Source organism: Acipenser ruthenus, chromosome 2, assembly GCF_902713425.1.
Source record: "Acipenser ruthenus chromosome 2, fAciRut3.2 maternal haplotype, whole genome shotgun sequence".
Classification (NCBI taxonomy): Eukaryota; Metazoa; Chordata; class Actinopteri; order Acipenseriformes; family Acipenseridae; genus Acipenser; species Acipenser ruthenus.
In genome coordinates this window covers 78,409,075-78,429,122 of record NC_081190.1, presented here as the reverse complement: position 1 = coordinate 78,429,122, position 20,048 = coordinate 78,409,075, and the positions used below count along the sequence as shown (strand labels likewise).

Here is a 20,048-nt window from a genome sequence, read left to right as displayed (position 1 = left end):
GTTATCAGTGTAATGTTTTCCTTGCCAATGGAACCTGATCTGAATTGATTTCATAAGGCCTGCCTAGCTCTAAATTGTGATGAGATGTGTTGACATCTAAAACAGGAAATACAAACTTAAGTGCATGATGTGTGGTTGGGGTATTTGCCTATTGGACTATTTTGCTTAAATTTCGCTGACCTCTACTTCCTTCGAGATGCGTCTGAGAATCCTGAAGCATTTCATTTCTAGATACATTTTTCAAAAATATGACGTTCCATTTGCAGTTTATTTTAGTTTACTAAATTTTAGAGGCCGCTTTTTTCCTTTGCTGAGAATAAATCTTAGCTCTTGTGCTTGCTGCATCTAAGCAAAATAAAGATAAGATAGAAAAATGTCTTCAGATGAGGGCCTTGGTGGTTATTCTTTCTTTTTTAGTGGTCCATTAAACTCCAACTATGTGTTGCAAAAAAGGTTAAAAAAGATTGACATGGCAGATCTAGCCTACAATACATAACATTTTTTTTATGGAAGCAACTAGACCTGAAAAGAAGCTCCTGAACTTGAAGTCAAAGGTCATAAAACTAAATATATTCTCCACTAGAGGTGCAGTATAAGAAAAGAATGCATCGACATGATGGCTTTGAGTTTATTTAAGCATTTACAATCTTAAAAGCAGATAAACTACCTTTGAGACCATATAGGGGCATTGCGGCACATGAATCATGCACAGAAAAGTATGCATATATTGCTTGCTGCGTTTTAAATTCTAAACTGTGCCTCAATTTCTGTGTGTCAAACGCACTACTACCCACTTCTTACAGCACCTTGTAAGAATGACATCACTTGAGTGACAGCAAAGTCAGGAGGAGGGCTGTTGAGGTTCCAGCTGAGTTTCATCAAGGACCAACCCCCCCACCAAGTTAAGCTTTAGTGGGGAATACAGCAACTTCTTCCACAGCAACAAGTACGCCGTGCTTTTTGGCGCTAAATTGCGATTCTTCCTGATATCTTTTTCAATAGAGGTAAGAACTTCACTCTCATTTTAACCCGAACATTCATTTTTTGTATGCCCCTTTCATCAGTGCTGCAAAAGAAGCCATATGTGGGCAAAATATTCAGCAGTCACAAAGTGAGACTTGCTCTCTATAAATAGACTGTATTGAAGGGGAATACTCATTCGTCGGGAATAAGTTAAAGGCGCATACAACATCTTTGACACAATGCATCCAAAAAATTGAAAAGATATTGGAAGCGTGGGTATACATTTTGACAAGTACAAATCGATGTCTCGTAATATCAAAGAGGATATGCACAGTCATTGAAATGGTTGTGTTTTTTTAAATGCTCTTGTTGGGAAATGGAATAGTAATAGTATTAATACAATAGTAATAATGCAGTAAATTGATGTAATAATAAAATCAAAGCAGGGTTCAGAGTTCATCAGAATTCTAAATTCTTATTCATTTACGTAGGCATGAGCCACAAACACGCGTATTCGTAATTATTATTATTATTATTATTATTATTATTATTATTATTATTATTATTGGTTAGTTTGATCTCAGTAGTTTCAGTAAGTGTTAAATGCAATATTAGGAACGTGTGCATCTACTTTAATGTTCTCCAAAGGAACATTTACATAATTTTAAAGGTTTGTTTTTTAGTAATGCATGTAAGTTTGTTAACTACTTTTATATTAGTATACCAACATGTTTGGGTGCAGTGCAATATGCCTATGTTCATTAACCTTGCCTAATTAGGTGTATGGCTTTATTAAGTGGAAAAGACAACGGTAAAGTTACATTCTGGGTTCAATTCTTTTAAAACGCCTTGAGGGTTTTGAGGTCATTCCAGTCAAATCCAATTAGCCCCACATGCATAATTACTAGTTCCACCAGCGTTTGTTCAACTGGGGTGCATGTCTCTGGCGAAAGTAATATTTAGTCCGTTGTAAGTGTATACATATCGAGACAACCGTTTATCATGTGATGAAACTTGGTTTTGCCATTCTTTGTTATTGAGAGGATCAGCATCTGGGGATAGAGATATGCACAGGTCTGTCTCTCCTATATATCACATTTAGATTTTCTAGATAAAATTGTCATACAATTTGAAAATGCTATTCTTTGAAGTAAATAGAAACCTGGCATATGCTGAGGAATCTGTTGGTCCATACATACATTTTTATATGTATATGCAGTGGATACAGGTCAACTTTATCTTGATACTGATGGCTCTAATGTTGTATTCACAGCTGTGGTGGATGATGTATGTTACTGAAATGCAATGCCTTCTTTAGAAACTGGTGCACCTGTTGCTCCCCTTCACCTGGTTATCTATAGATTTCTATTTGTACATACTGTTTTTCCTTAGTTTTATGGTTGAGTGTTTAAAATAATGCAAACAATTCTGTAGTTTAAATTTTTTCATATACTGCAAGTTCTTTTGGAAACTTCTGAAAAAATGGTGCAAGCTGCAAAGTGACAAAGCTTTTACTCAAGTGCAGTTTGCAACACTTTCATTTCAGAAAACTAGTAGCAAACCGCATTGGTACCCTTAAATGGGCATTTTAAGCATTGCCTGTTATATTTATTTTATTTTATTTATTTATTTATTTATTTATTAATTAATTAAAACTTAAGGAGAACATTGTGTAAAAGTCGCATTGCTTGGATAATTGCAAAATACTAATTCTAATAAAACAAGTATTTCAGGAAAGGCAATGATTTGTGTAAGAAGCTGTAGGAAATGTTTTCAAAAGGTCTTTTCAAACCTCCACCTCTAAGAAATCATTATTGTAACTTTTGACCTGCACCAGTCAAGAGGAAGGAGTGTCTTGCGCTTTACTGGGACACACACATTCGTTTTAAAATTGTGCATTTTTTAAAGAATGCTTCTTATCTGAATATAGTGTATTTATCACTTATTGTTTTCACATTAAACAAACACAAAACAACCTGTGGCTGCTGCAGAACCACTGCACTTTTCATTGTTGGATTTTGCATACTTTTAGTATAGCAACCTGCATGAAAAAATAGCGTTCTGTAACCATTCATATGATTGCTAATTGTTTACGCAGTTAACGTAAGGAGTGCTATCTGTTGCAAACCAGGACTTTTTAAAGGTTGGGGGACACTGGGACAGTTGGTGGGAATGGTCACCCTGCATAAACCTTTTTAGATCTGCTACATTGAAAGTGACAAACTAACAGTAAACTGCTCTGTATACTGTTCTAATATCCACCAGTCATTGGACACTGCCGCCTTCAAATTCTAAAAAGACAATCCCAAAACAAAGGAGTAGTGTTGCCATCCAGACTTCGTATCTGTTGGCCAGCGTTCAGCAAGATGTAGAAATACTCCAGCCTTGATTGCTTGGGATCATTTGTGTGGGTAAATGCAAAACAAACAAGGTCCGTACCCCAGCCTTTGACCTTTGTGATCCTGTTTAATCTAGAATGAAAGATATCCTGCTACAGTTATGGGTCAACTTTTTTTTGTATTTTTTACGTGGTAGAATTATAAACTACAGTATAACTGACATCATTAGTATTGCAAGTAATAAATATTTTCAGGACATTTCCAGCAATACATAAGATATATAACTAATGATAGCATGTGAGGTCGAAGAGGTCAGGCTAATGAGTATAAATAAGTCAGATATTTTCAATTAGGTCGTGGCATATTAGATTTATACAACGCTTCTACTGAGTTGCTTTATGTATTTTTTTATTTGTACTTTTCTTTAAGTTTCTTTAGTTTTAAATTGGGACTGTACTGTGTCCTTCCGCAGTCTGCAGTGATCCATTGGCAAGTCAGTGTCTTACTATTGGTTGTATGACCGAAGGACCTCGCACATTTTGTATGTGTGAATATACATATCCTTTATAATCTTTGTGCCCTTTTACACATGTTATCCATAAATATTAAACACTCAACAGTGCTAAATTTAGAAATACTAAAAGAAACTTAATAAACATTTGCACATGTTTTTTAAAAAAAAACTACATCGCCTACCTATGCAACCATTGAGTGCTTTACAGAATTGTACTAGAAGAGGTCAATTGAAGAGGGCATGGATATTGAAAACGTGATTTATTGGAAAAGCATCGATTTGGTTACTTCTGGGAGTTGCACAAAAACTCAAACTCACAGAAACCTCCTGTTTGACTCCTCTGTTAAATAACCAATCCCAGCTTTCATGGCAGTGTAGCATTGAGATACCTGCAAGGAGTGATCTGTACATTGTGCTCATTAACTATGAGACCTGTTTGAGACCGAAGGAAAATATTGAGGAGAATTTACATAACCTTGCATTTAGTCTCGGATCCTATTCGTTTTAAAACGTGCCCTAAATTTCAAACAAACCCACTCCCATCTCATCCTTTTAATACAAATCATTCACTTTGCCTAAAAAACAACCCAGTGTCACTTTAAACAGAGACTTTTTGTTTCAGGTATTCTTTGGGCTTGCCTAGCGAGAAAGGGAACTTTTCTTTCCAGCCATGTCGTATAGAAGGGAACTGGAGAAGTACAGAGATGTGGACGAGGACGAGATTCTTAAGCAGCTCTCGGTGGAGGAGCTGAAGAGTCTGGAGGATGAGCTGGAGGAGCTGGACCCTGATGTAAGTCTCTACCTATTGCTGCTAACCACAGGGGACAGCTGCAGGAAGGCTCCTGCTTTTCTTAACCCTGTTTAACAGTCCTGGTTTAAACATTTTAATAATATCATGTTCAGACTATATGGGAACCCTAATTAAATGTGTTTGAAAATTTCTAAAATTCACCACAGTATTTTTGCAGTTTTCCCATACTTTTCCCATATAGTAGTTTTACTATGCATTTACCATAGTTTACCCCGGTTTGCCATGTTTTTTTTATTATGCTTTACCTTACCTTGCTGGTCTTTACAATGCTTACCTATGCTTCACCATGCTTGCACTATGCTTTTACTATGGGACACTTTTTAATAAGGGATGCCTTTAAGCAGGAGTGTTCACATGCAAGAAATAGTCCTGAATCGTCCTTTTTTAAAAGTGAATGTGATCAAATGTACTATTCTGACCATGATTTGACTATAATGAAAACATATACATTTCAAATTCATAGTCGTATTGCCACACTGGAAGATAATACCCAATTCACACAACCTAACTGATGCTCAATCGGCTCATTTTGATAATAGGATAGACATTATGTATTGTAAAATAACAGATAAGTCATCATACTTCCACTGACTTTTTACTGACATCAGTGTGCTGGGGCTACTGTGCATATACTGTGTCTTTACCTATGAATATCCTAGTGATGCCATACCACAGACACAAAAGCATCTATAACTTTAAATATTCAATAGTAAACTGTGAGGTAAAAGTATAAGAAGTCACATCTTGAGTTGCTCTCTTGTGGTTTCATCATTAAAATGTAGAAATTAAAAACGACGATTCCTCCACTGTCTGTTACATTTGTTATTTAAGTCATTTTTATTGAACAATAATTTATTGCATAGAGTACGAGTTTTTTTTTTTTTTTTTTTTTTTTTTTTAACTACAACAAAGGTTAATTACAATTCGTAAATACAGTTCGTCTATATACATTTTAAAAAGGTAAAATAAACCGAATAATGTTTTTGCAAAAACAAATTCGTGAAATACTATGATATAAACATATAGAGAGAGATTCATAAACAATGCAATATATGATACAAAAAAAACCCACTTCTCGGATTTCAGCACAGCAAAAGGCATTTTCTAGTGTGAGACCTGTCATCGCATTGCATTCTGGAGATTGCAGTCACTTGTGATGTGCAGCGTGTTATGTATCAGCTTGTTCTTCAGGCTGCCTTTGAGACTAAAGCCCTTGCTGCCCGGGATGTATAGCTGGGATGCCTTGTCAGTGCAGTCTGATACTGCGAGACTCCCTGGGGAGCGGAAGGGGGGCAGTGACAGAAATAAAAAACACAGGATCAGATCAAGCAGAGGTCAGAAAGTATTGAATAATTCAGCCTGTGTTAGCCACACTCGGTCAATGAAAAAAACACTCCATGGCAGAAACTAAAGAAGACTTCTACTCAAAACGTTTGTCAAATAATTTTATAAGTTTGTTTCAGTATTACTACAATTGTCATAATTAAAAGTTTCCTAATCAATGGCTGTGACCAGACCTGTGAATTTGGACGGGGGGCAGCAGTGTGGAGTAGTGGTTAGGGCGCTGGACTCTTGACCGGAGGGTCGTGGGTTCAATCCCAGATGGGGAATACTGCTGCTGCTGTACCCTTGAGCAAGGTACTTTACCTAGATTGCTCCAGTAAAATCCCAACTGTATAAATGGGTAATTGTATGTAAAAAAAATAATGTGATATCTGTATAATGTGAAATAATGTGATATCTTGTAACAATTGTAAGTCGCTCTGGATAAGGGCGTCTGCAAAGAAAATAATAATAATAATAATAATAATAATAATAATAATTGACAGCCGTGGAATGACAAAACGCCCTCTTCACACTGCATTTTAACAATTTAAATTCCATTTTATTTTATTTATTTATATAGCGCCTTTTAATACCATAGTATCTCAAAGCACTTTATATGTCAGTTAAAACAGAGAGTATGCAGTATCAAGAAATAGTAAAAATAACAATACATAATTATAACTATCAATAAATAATAATACATATAATAACAATATCAATAAATAACAATTAAAAAAAAAAAACATTTTAAAAATAAACAGTTGAAGAAATTAATGAATAAGTGAGAAGAATGATGGATAATAAAACACAAGATTACAAAAATAAGCAAGTAAAATACGTCCGATTAAAAAGGCGACCTGAACTCTGAACAGTTTTAACCATACTACAACATTCTTTACTCGCATTCACTTGTTTTTGATTACACCTTGGTTGTTTCTGATGACCAGCCTGGTCCTATTCAACTGTAATTATGTAGTGCTCTCCTTACTATTATAATATCTGTAATGTTATCAGAACCAGCCTAGACATGACCAAAAAACTACTTCACAGCCTGGTGTTACTTATTCGATTTATAATACCCTCCTCACTAATTGTGGTGCTGTGCTTTTAGTGCCAAGCATTGCTGTGTTCATGTGTGGATAATAAAGTTTGGTTGAACATGTTTTTGTGTAAATTAGGGCCTTGTTGTGTAGAGGTTCACAAAACAAAAAACAATTAAGAGCAACGTTTGGTAGGAATATTAGTAGCACTGTATCAAGTACAACACCTTGCAGTATATTTGTGGTAGGATTTGCCTGCCTTTAATTACTGCAATATTGCTGCTGTTCCTGTGTTATATAATTGTGCTGTGGATCTAATGCAAATGGTGTAAGCCAAATAATAATGCTCAACTTTCCATTACAACATGTGACAGCTATGTACAATGAATAATACCAGTCAGTTTGTGGTCTCTGAGATACCTGATATCTTGTTGTAACAGTGTGTGATGTAAAAATGTGCCAGTGAGTACTAATCTCAGATAATGACTCTCATTACACTTTCCATGTTTACAACAGTTGCGTGCATCCAAATAAAGTTTTCCCAATTAATTTCAATTCCAAAATGAAGGACCACCCTTGGCAATTGTGTAAAACAGCATTGCTATTGTGATAAACTATATAAAAGACAGAAGGGCTTGGCAGACATTGCCCTGGCATAATGAAGCTGCACAGGCCTTATTTCTTGTCAGTCCCAGTTGTGGTGTTCTATAATTAGCCGTGGGTGGCTATTTTCAAAGCTTGTTAACTCGTATTTAAAAAACAGCGTAACACAGAACAGTATTTACCCCTGGAGGTACACAAGGAACTGAGCGGTTGTTCAAACGGTTTCTTCTTAATATACATTTGAGAGTGACTCATCACGAGGAAACTGACAATTTGCATGACCAGATCCAAGCTGGCCGTATGTTTTAAACCCTGTTTCATTGCAAAAATAAGAAAGTTAGCATAATTTTTTTGTGGGACAAATATGTCCCTTGTATCTTTTTTAAAGGGTTAAACAAAAAAGGAAACCAGATTTACTTTTTAAAATGCTTAAATTAAGAACATTTACCTTACCACGTTTTGAAAGTAACCTTGTGTGTGTAGATTACAAAATCCTGGTATTTGCATGAGTTGCATCTCTTCAGACTTTTTAAATCGCTGTGTAGATTACTGTGTTCTCTTGTGTTGTAGTCTCGCTCAGCTCCCCAATATTACTCTTGATTTACAAGTGGAGAATCGATGGGTTTGAAAAGACTACAAGGACAAAGGAATGTTTGTCTTAGGAAACTAAGAAATAAATAAATAATAATAATAATAATAGAAGCAAGTAATCAAAATACATTGCTGTTGCGAGGTTGGACAGCTCTGTCTTGACATCTGTTCAGTGGACTGCAAAGTTTTACTGCAAAAAAAGAAAACAACAAAAAGTAAAAGCTATTAAATTGTAACAAACAGTTTTTTTTTCTTTTTTCGTAGGATAACCATGTGTTTCTTCATCCTTTAATATTTGTAATTCTCTAAATCTGAAAATTATACTAACGATGAATGGCTTTCTGGCTAATGTTTACTACCTTCAGTTAGGAATCACATTTTTTGTATGTTTTAACTAATAAGGTTAGTAACGACTGACATCATGTCATTATTTTTGCTTTGCGTGAAAACATTTCTGTGTACTGTTGAACTAATTCATTCCTCAATGCCACCCTATATCAAACTGAAATATTGCACAAATAATATGAATTTCTATTTCATAATCATAAGTGTACACTAGTGGTTTGAGGTTTATGAAGATACTATAAATTACTGGTAAATCCATCTCGGTTACATATGTGAGCATAGGATGATGGGAAATGTAGTTCTGAGAGGTCCATGCAGGTACATGTGAAGCCATCTCGAGGCATGGAATGCAGTTTAAAAGTTTAGAAAAAGTGGTCAATGTAAAAAAAAAAAAAAAATTAAAACAATACACACATCTTACGTAAACAGTTGTAGCAACACATGGGAACATGTAACACAATAAAATAAAAAGGCCCTTATGTACCTGTTAACTTTGAATTATTGTCTTAATGTTTGGTACACAGCTGTATACTTTGATGTTCTTGAATTAGAGATGGTGTCCAGTAGAAATTAACCATTTCACAGCCACATTTTGTTTCCGTTTCTGGATATATCAGTGATCTTTTCCACATCCCCAATTTACTCCATTCTATCTGACATGACATTCCCTTGTGATCATGCCTCCTGGGGTGTGAATGGATCGACAATTTTCCTGTGTTCCTTTATCTTTTAATGATGTCAGTGAAAATTGTAGATAATCTTTCATGTTTAACTTTTTTCTCTCATGGTATTTTGTCAAGCTGCCATGTAAACTAAAACCAGACGCATTCCTTGTAGTCTGTAGCCATTATCAGTATAAGCAAAGAAATCAAAATGTGTTAAAATTCAGTAATAAGTTTCTCTATCTCTTTGTTGTACAGAAGCCTGTAAACATTGATTACATTTTATTCAAACTGACTGTAGCATCGGCATCACAGATAATACTAAATACATTAAAAAAAAAGGTTTTCATAGTTAATATAGTTACAAGAAGAATATCAACTATTGATCTCTATATAGTCCATGTGTAACGCTGCAATCGTGCAATTATCCACAAAACTATATTTGTACAAATTCAGTTAAAATCTAAAATAGTAAGTTTTATTGGCCGTTAATTGATGCACAAATAAAAATATACACACAGTCAACTTAAATGGTCTGTGTTTGATTACAAACAAAAGAGTAATACACATTAAAAAAATCATAGTTTTTGTCTATGTGATAAACTAGAAAAAAAATACACAACCTTTGCTTAGCCAGGTGGGGAAAAGGCTTACTCCAGCTGTACTACAGCAGGGAAAGGGATCAAATACCAGAGTAATCCTGGGGTACATAAACCTGAGGGAAAGTGGCTTATCCCTGTTGGGATAGGAAGTTTATCAAATCCCTGCGTACGTCTCTGCACATTTGGTCAATGTTCAATCATATTAACCTATTAGAAAGCTTAGTTTTTTCTACTTTATGCTGTCATGGCCCTCTGCTCATTTTCTTTCTTTTGTCTCTGATGTTAAGAATGCCCTCCTGCCTGCTGGACTGAGACAGAAGGACCAGACCAAAAAGACTCCCACCGGCACCTTTAAACGGGACAACCTGCTGGCTCACTTAGAGAAGCAGGCTATAGAGCACCCAGACCAGGAGGACACAGTACCCTACACTGGCGAGAAGAGAGGTAGGGCATTTAAACCTGATAGGTTCCATAAACCAGTGTTCCACAGCAGTGAGCGCCACTGTACAACAATTCCCACTTAAGAAACACTGATTGGCTGTGCTTGATATCATTTTACAAGTGTTAGAAGTGGATGTGCTGTTGTTTATCCAGGAAACTTGGTCCTTCTTAACACATCTTATTACTGGGAATTAAAGCCTGCCCTGTACAGTGAACAGTTTGCACAATTCTCCCAGTGGTCACTGCTTCTATCATGTATCTATACAAGCACTTGCTGCTCACAACTTCCTCCTCTTCCTCAGTCGGCACTTTAACCTCTCTTGAGCCCTCTTTCAGAACTGCCCTTATTGCTGCCCTCTTACCCAGTCTTAGCAGTGAACCCTTGTCACCTCTACTGCCACTTTTTAACCCCCTGCTTGGCACTTTTAACCTCCTGTTGCTTCAGAGCATTCTGTTCAAGGACCTACTCAAGGCCTCCACCACACAAAACAATGTGGAGTGTTGTCACTAAAATGTCCTGATCAATCACCTGCAGCTCCCAGTCCCTCAAAACTACTTGGAAAGGAGTACAAACGGTTCAGCTTCTATTAGCAAAGAAAATTAGTCAGTTACCTAATTTCCAAATGACTTCCTTACAAATACGTTCTGTGGTGGAGCTCTGCTTCCTAATTTACTTGAAGTAATACCTTGCATTGCCCGAAAAGTCATGTCTTGTGTTGTATTAAGTTCAGCAGGTCCCAGGGATGGACAAGAAAGGTCTGTCAGTTTGATACAGCATTATTGGGTACAATTGCTCAGATAAAAGAAGACAAGGGAGAAGTGTAATCCCTGAGGAGGTGGTTTAGCAGCTGTAACCTGAACTCTGTAATCAATGGCAATACAAATAAATACATAAATCCAAGGTGGAAAGGAAACAATAACTGAGTCACACACTCCCCGTGATTCCTAACCCGAGGGGCGGGAGGGGGACAGCTAAAAATGTCAGGGACACTTTTTGTGTAACCCAAGATGGTCTGGTAGATTGCTTTTCTATTATTAACATAGAATTGAAAAAATGACAAGCAGCCTTTTAATTTTAGCTGTAGGACAACTACCAGAGATTAATAGCCAACGGCTGGTGTCTTTATTCTCATATTGTCAATGACTGGGGGAAGAATGTAAATGGTGTCCCAGGGGAATTGCCCTGCCTTAAGCTTTTCATTTAGACAGTTACCAAGAGCAAAATATGCATCACTATATTGATCTGCCTTGAGCCACTCTGAGGTACAGCTATAAGAGACATAAGTAGACAAACCTAAAGGCATTTGCTGAAACATTGATGTACAAACATTTTTGTATGTGTTAACTACTGTATGCCCTGTTCCGCAACCCAACTTGGGAAGTTTTGTGACCTACAGATTGAGAACATGTTCATTATTTCTGTTTCTCCCTCATCACATCGACTGTCAATAGTGATTCTAGTGCATTTTATAAAATACAAATCTATAGTATTTATACGTTTATTTATATGGTACAATGAGACTTGCATATAGATTACGTTCCCATGAAAACACAATTTAAAAGAAAATGATACAGGAATATTGAACTTCATTTTTGCCCCTTCAAAGCATTTGCTCACCTATGTAATCCTGCCTGTGGCTGACAGCTTTGTCTAATTTAAATAGTTTTACAGTAGTTTAAGTAGCTGTCCGGGGTGGTGCTGGCCTCTAGCGACAGCTCCCGGTGCGTGTTAGCCATCTAACAAGAACAAACGAGTACAATTAGATCGACAAAACACTAAACACTCACGGTTGCTCTACAGTCCTTCAGCGGTTCTCTCGCAACCATAACAAAGGAGCAGTTCGCTCAGCTACATCCCCTTTTGTACCTTCAGCCATGCCCCCTTGGTTAGCGAGTGCAATTGTTTTTCCTCCAACCCGCGATTGCCACATAGCTCCCCGTCTGGGGCGATGACTTGGTGTACTGTGGCTCTGCCCCCTTTTTAGATGGCCGACTTCCACCTTTCCCTGGAATGAATTGCCAAACCATCCTGTCCTGGGCACACTGTTCCCTTTACACAGAGCCTTCACAGGTCGGGAGGGAGATTTCTAACCAAGATTCATTCTTTCTGTGTCACATAAATGTTTAGATTACTTAGTTACTGCAGACAACTGTACATCCTGTATCCTTTAAGCAGTGTCTTTTGCAACCATTACTCACTTAAACACAATAGGGATAATCTAACCTTACAGCAGTAAATCCAGTGTGTGCTGTAAACCAGATCCATAAATTACATTTGTTTAACTTTTAGGATGTCTTCCCATATATATATATATATATATATATATATATATATATATATATATATATATATAATAAATAAATATATATATATATATATATACACACACACACACTACCGGTCAAAAGTTTTAGAACACCTCCATTTTTCCAGTTTTTATTGAAATTTACGCAGTTTAATGTCTCAATGTACTCTGAAATTAAAGCATAGAACAAATAAACAATTGGAGATAAAAAAGAAATCATGGAATCGTTTTGTTTAACAAAATTTAATCTATATTTTTGACTCAAAGTAGCCACCTTTTGCAGATATAACAGCCGAACACACTCATGGCATTCTTTCTACAATGGTAATCAAATATTGTTAGGAAAGTTCTTCCCAACATTGTTGCAGAAGTTCCCACAAATGTGTTGCACTTGTAGGTTGCTTTGCTTTCACCCTTCTGTCCAGTTCATCCCAAACCAGCTCGATGGGGTTTAAGTCTGGAGACTCTGCTGGCCATTCCATGATTTGAAGCCTACCGTCTTGTTCTTTTCTTCTAAGGTAGTTCTGACATAGCCTGGAGGTATGTTTTGGGTCATTATCTTGCTGTAGGATGAACCCCTGACCAACTAGGCGTATACCAGAGGGTATTGCATGGCGCTGCAAAATGCTGTGGTAGCAGTTTTGGTTCAGGGTGCCACTCACTCTGTGCAAGTCGCCGACTCTGGACCCAGCAAAAGAGCCCCAGACCATCACGCTTCCTCCTCCATGTTTGAAAGTTGGTGTCACACACCGAGGAACCATCCTTTCGCCTACTTTTACGGCGTAAAAAACCCTGCGTGATGAACCGAAGATTTCAAATTTTGATTCATCGGTCCATAAGACCTTCTTCCAGTCTTCAGTAGTCCACTGGCGGTGCTTCATGGCCCAGGCAAGCCTCTTTTTCTTATTTTGCCATCTTAGCAATGGCTTTCTTACTGCCACTCGACCTGTCAAACCTGCAGCTCGAAGTCTTCTCTTCACAGTTGAAACTGAGATTTGCTTACTTCGACCAGTGTTAAGCTGTGCTTGAAGCTGTTGTCTTGTGAGCCGCCTATCACGCAAGCTGTTGACTCTCAGAAACTTGTCTTCTGATTCTGTTGTGGCTTTGGGTCTGCCAGACCTCCTCCTGTCAGAGTTTCCTCCAGTTTCCAAGTGCCAAATAATGCTTAAGAGGGTGTAGTAACAGTCTGTTCCAACACTGCTTTTATACAGACAGAGGGTTTGTAAGTAATCAACAAAAGTTGGGACACCTGTAGGAATTGTTAGCATCAACTTTCAAGGCTTAATTTACTTCCATTGCTGCAGAACGGCTGTAAGTTGTTAACCCATTACTTGTTCCCTGAAAAAGGCCTTTTTGTATAACTCTGAAATGTACATTATTTTTCAGTTTTTGGTAACCTAAACTTTTTTTTTTTAACCTCTGGCAGTTTACCGCTTACCTTTGCACCATTTCAGGTTATTCACTGGACTTGAACTGCTTAAATTTCAATAAAAACTGGAAAAATGGGGGTGTTCTAAAACTTTTGACCGGTAGTGATATATATATATATATAATCACTAGCAAGAGGAAATCCTAAAATGCACAAAGAAAATCACCCTATGCGAATCCAACACACATAATAGCTGTAATAGCAGAAAAACAACTTAGGTCGCACGTTGAGAAATTACCAAGCTATGTTAAGGATACAACACAATTTTTAAAAAGACTTGAATCAATAAAACACAACCTTCCAGAGAATACAATTTTATTTTGCATGGATGTAAAATCCTTGTACCCAAGTGTCCCGCGTAAAGAAACTTTAGAAGCTTGTCAAAAAGCACTAGATAATAGACTAGATAAATCAATACCTACAGCAGAGGTACTGAACATGATCAACATAGTTTTAGAAAACAGTTATTTTACATTTGTTGATAAGAATTGCAAACAAAACGATGGTATCGCAATAGGATCTAAATTAGGAATGTATTTTGCCAGTACATACATGGGGAAATGGGAAGAACAATTACTTAGAAAATCGGAAAGAGAACCTTTAGAATACATTCGGTTTATAGATGATATTTTTGGGGTTTGGACACATGGAGAAGAATCTCTTTTCCAGTTTCATAAAATGGCAAATGAAATACACAGTAATATTAAGGTGGACCTTCGATGGACAAGGAAAGAAATAGAATTTTTAGATACCATAGTAAAACTTGAAGAAGGTTCAATTGAGACTGACCTCTTCTGTAAACCTACTGACATGCACCAGTATTTACACATGTCCTCTGCACATCCGATACACACTAAAAGGGCAATCCCAAAGGGTCTAGGAATAAGAATACGAAGAATATGCTCAAAAGAAAGTGACTATGTAAAACAAAGAAATGTATTAAAAACAAATCTTAAAAAAAGAGGATACAAAGAAAGAATTATAGAGACGGAGTTAAGAAGAGTGGATAAATAAAGAGATGATCTACTAGATTATAAAAATAGAGATAAAAAGGTCAAGAGTCCCATTAATAATGACTTACTCTAAATTTTTGCACAATATTTCTAAGATAGTTTGGAAACACTTGCGGATTCTACATAATTCAGAAAAATTAAAAGTATTTCTTAAGGCCCCAGTTGTAGCATTCAAAAGAGAAGCTAATTTAGGTGATAATTTAGTGCACAGTAAACATAAAAGAATAATTGACAAAATAGGTTCTATGAACATGTGCACTAGTAGATGTAAAGTGTGTAAATACATAGACAAACGTAAAAATATAATTAAACATAAGAACACCACATATCCACTAAAAACTAATACCTACTGTAAAAATAGCAATGTTGTTTATGGAATAGCCTGTGAAAAATGTGATGAAATCAAATATGTTGGAGAGACTGGAACTACTTTATATAAAAGAATTCAGAACCACCTTTCATTAATTAGAAATAAAAAAATGAATGAACCAATAGTACAGCACTTCACCGGTCAGGGACATGACATAAATGATGTAAAGTTTGTAGTATTAGAACAGCTCAAATTAGACAATGCGACATATAGAAGAATAAAAGAAAGTAAATGGATAAATAGACTGAACACGATTATGCCAGCGGGACTCAACAGAAAAGAATGAACTAATTAACTTCAATAAATATATAACATTTAAATAAATAAACAAAATTAATTCAAAAGTTGTGCATGCTGATGTGCTGGGGAGGCCAAATCTAGACTGATCCTCAGAGCCAGCATTGCATGATATAATAAAAATATAAGTTTATATAAAGTAGTGTTAATTAGAATTAATACAGATTCAAAGATAGAAGTAAAAATTGTCACAATATATAGAACACCATTACATCATGTAAGAGTAAATCATGGATTTGAATGTAAACAATAACAAGTAGTTGTCATGCCGTCAAAAACCTATAAATACCTCCAATGTTTTGATTCAAACACAGGCTCCCTTGAGAAAGATATGTACAACATATCGAAACGTTGGGCAGCTGGCTCTTTGAGCTAAAATATATTATTGTGTTTTATACATAATATCATCCTACAAAGGAAATGAATGGAGGAAGTGAGAGGCGGACCTATATATATATATATATATATATATATATATATATATATATATATATACTGCTGTCTTAGACATGTTGCATTTTTCTACTCTGACGCATTATGAGCATCAACAATTAACTCAAAGCCTCCACCAGTGTTTTCTACTATTATAACAACTTTGACTTGCATAAGAAGGAAAAACATTGAGTGAAATAGCTTGCATCACTTGATTTTCAAGGTGTGGTATCTGAAGCGTAATCAACAAGTACAGAAAAACATCATCTGTAATTGACAAACCCAGGACTGGAAGACCCAAAAAGCTGTCTAACAAGGATGAGCAATACTTGAAAATAATATCCTTAAAGAATAGAAAAAAGACAAGCGTTGAATTGACACAGAACTGGCAGAAGGCACAGGTGTCGTTGTCCATCAAATCAACAGTCCAAAGCACTTTTGATCATTGTTCCATAGTCCAATTTGTGTTCTTGTGCATATTTCAGCCTTTTAGTCTTGTTCCCCTTTAACAGAGGTTTTCTTCCTGCAACATGTCCTTTTAAGTGCTGATTTCAAGAGTGACCTTCGTACTGTTGATTTTATATTTGAGTATTTTACTTTCAGGACTACCACTGTATTTAACCATCTGTGGCTTGCTTTTTTTCAGTTGTGATGCAAATCTCACAACTCTGCAACCCCCCTCAACGTGCCGCTACGCAATCCCCCTTCCTCTACATGCATATCACACAATAGTGGCAGCAGTGTGGAGTAGTGGTTAGGGCTCTGGACCCTTGACCTGAGGGTTGTGGGTTCAATCCCAGGTAGGGAACACTGCTGCTGTACCCTTGAGCAAGGTACTTACCTAGATTGCTCCAGTAAAAACCCAGCTGTATAAATGGGTAATTGTATGTAAAAATAATGTAATTGTTTGTAAAATAATGTGATATCTTGTAACATTTGTAAGTCGCCCTGGATAAGGGCGTCTGCTAGAAAATAATAATAATAACACTGCTGTACTCGGTATGTATTCAATGAATGTGTATTCACTTTATTAAAACAAATTCTCTAACAGAGAACAGAAAAAATACCTGTACAATGCAGTCGCGCATCTTTCTTTTTCTTGCCATGTTGACACACATAAACTGCACACACACTGTGGCCTAATCGCACAAGATCAAATCCAAAAACAGCTTTATTGGCTGTACACGTCATTGCACTTGATCAAGTACCGTATTACATGTAGTCAGTTTGCCCCAAATTGATTGTTTTAAGCGGATTGCTTGATTCTTACAAGCAGAGTATTTTAGCATGGTTCGTATAGGAATGATTTTGTCCCAGTGGTTTTGATCACTATATGCGTTTGATTCTTATATCTGTAGTTATTATAAACAGAGTGCACTGTAAGTATGTGTGTAATTATATATATATATATATATATATATATATATATATATATATATATATATATATATAAAAATTTGTAAAGGCGGGTCCCAAGGCGAGCTGATGAGATGGGTGGGGCCGACTGCTTGTTAACAACCCGGAAGATTGCACCCCGTGGGTCGGGGGCGTGGTCAGCACGCTGGAGTGAACGATGAATGGGAGAACACAGCCTGTACTTTTCCATCCAACGAGGTTACCCGTGGTCAGGCTGGGGCCCCGCCCCCTTTCACCTGGAGTGTCTACTCCGGCCCCAGAGCCTCCGGGAGACCGTGGAGCTAGCGCATGAGATGGAGGTGGTCTGGGCTATGGAGCGACGGCTCGGCAGGATGAAGCTGACCAGCAGTCCGGACGACACAGCTTGAGACAGGGCCGTTCGCCCCCAGTGAGGCGCCAACGGCATGGCTCCCAGAGGTCGTCGCTCTTCTCAGAGCGGTAGAGGCCCATGACCTGGGAACCAGGGCACGGCAGCCTCTCTTTTGCTGGGGCTTTGGATGGCCTGGTCATCGCCGCGCCTAATGCCTGATAAGGCGCCGTCCTGAGGGAGCTAAGGGTCCCCGCCCGACGCCAGAAAATTCCCTACCACATACCCCTGTCGCGGCAGAGCCGGTCAACACGGTGATGGTGGTCGGGAGGACTTTGTGTCAAAGGGGTGCGCTGCTCCAAAGTCAGTGGTGGCCGGCTCCAGTGAAGGCGACCACTGCCCAGTTACAGACAGTGACGGGGGAGCTGGCGCTGATGGGGGGGGGGGGGACATTGACCATCCGTTCCTCATGGTTCACATCCTTGGACCTAAGGAGTGGCTACTGGCAGGTAGCCCTCGTCCCTGAAACTCGACCAAAGACCGCCTTTTGCACCAGGCAGGGTCTATGGCAGTTCCGGGTGATGCCGTTTGGACTTTGCAATGCTCCTGCTACTTTCGAGCGGCTTATGGAGCGAGCCCTAACTGGCATCCCCCGGCAGCGCTGCCTTGTCTACCTGGACGACCTGCTGGTGCATGGACCTAGCTTTGAAGAGGCCCTCGCCTCCCTTCAACAGGTGCTGCAACGCCTGGTGGCAGTGTGTGTGAAGCTGAACCCAGACAAGTGTTGGTTCAGGAGAAAGGGGGTCTCCGACACTGGGTGGAGGGTCAGGGCATCAGCACTGAGGCGGACAAGATCAGCGCTGGACACTGATGCAAGCAACTTGGCGATCGGGGCGGTCCTCTCCCAACAGGGACCAGAAGGATTGAGCAGCTGCAGCCCTTTTAACTTCACGGTACAACATCGGGCTGGGGTCCGCCACACCAACGCGGATGCCTTGTCCCGGCGACTGTGTGCTGAAGAGGGCTGTGACCACTGCCACAGAAAGGAGGACCGGGAGCAGGAGCAGCACAGAAGAGGCTTGAAACCCGCAGAGCAGCCGCCTGGAATGGGGGACCCAGCCCCGATGGCAACCTGTACGCAGCTGACCATGACGGAGGCAGCCGAGTGGTTCTGGCTGCAGGAGGGGGACCATGATCTCATTCCTGTCCTGGAGTGGGTGGAGCGGCAGCAGCATCCATCCTGGGAAGCCATTGCCCGGCTCTGTCCGGTCGTGAAGGCACAGTGGTCCCGCTTGGCCATGCAGGACTTCCATGCTTTTTAAGTGGAAGTTGTTTAGGCATGTGCGAGCAAGCACTGTGTGCTCCGTACCACTTTTTATCTGAGTACCTGAAAATAACACTACAACGGTACCGCTACATTTGAAAGAATCATGCAATGTGTTATACTAACTGGTTTGTTCATAAATATGTCATCTTGCACCCGGCCTTTTCACTGGATTTTTAAATGTGTAAAATTTTAAAGAAATTAAGAAGTAATAATGGATATCGGCCAAGAAAAAGAAAAAAAAAACATGCTGGGTTTGTTTTATTAAACAGTGACATTATTTAGCTATGTGTGTGAGTTATAGTTTCACAGTGATATATTAAAATGTTTTCTTAAAGCACACATTTCACTAGTTAAACTGGACAAGTACGCAAGGTAGTGATAATCTATTGAGAAACAGATATATAAATTAATGCACCTCGATTGCATTTCGTCTATTATTCGTACCGATAAAAACAAGGAAGCCATTGCTGGGATCATGGGAACGTTATAGTTGGATATTTTTTCCTTTTTTTTTTCGTAGCCAGAATTTAGATAAAGTAATAATTATCTACCTATTATGTGTTCTGTGACAAGGATGACAGAGGTTGAGACTCAGAGACAGTTTGGAAAGTTCAAAATAAAGCTTTTTAATAAACAAAAATACAAAATAAACAGCCACGAGGGCCAAACAAAAAGATTTCAAACATAAAATAAACACAAAACAAAACTTACAAATAAAGTTTCCAGGCTGGGCGTTGCCTTCACTGGTCAAAAAAACTTACAAAACACAGCACACACAAAAACACTTCTTCTCTTCTAGAACTCTCTCCCCTACTGGGAGGCTGAGGCCTCCTTTTATGCCAGGTGGCTGAATAATAATTGAATAATTAATTGGCAGATTGCTCCCACCTGAAGCAATCAACCTGGGCAGGGAG

At 38.2% G+C, this 20,048-nt stretch overlaps 1 protein-coding gene across 3 annotated transcripts in view; it reads left to right on the top strand.

The window, feature by feature from the left end:
- The first annotated feature begins 855 nt into the window (after positions 1-855).
- The window catches only part of tmod1 (tropomodulin 1), a 44,428-nt gene continuing 25,235 nt past the window's right edge, over positions 856-20,048 (top strand). The window contains exons 1-3 of one of the 3 annotated variants that reach the window (XM_034015578.3): positions 856-1,004; positions 4,439-4,606; positions 10,084-10,240. In XM_034015578.3, the coding sequence (XP_033871469.1) occupies positions 4,487-4,606; positions 10,084-10,240 (277 nt within the window). In that variant the 5' untranslated portion in view covers positions 856-1,004; positions 4,439-4,486. Of the gene's footprint in view, positions 1,005-1,156; positions 1,236-4,438; positions 4,607-10,083; positions 10,241-20,048 lie in introns of those variants that run through there. The other 2 variants (XM_034015580.3, XM_034015579.3) reach the window with 2 other exon arrangements.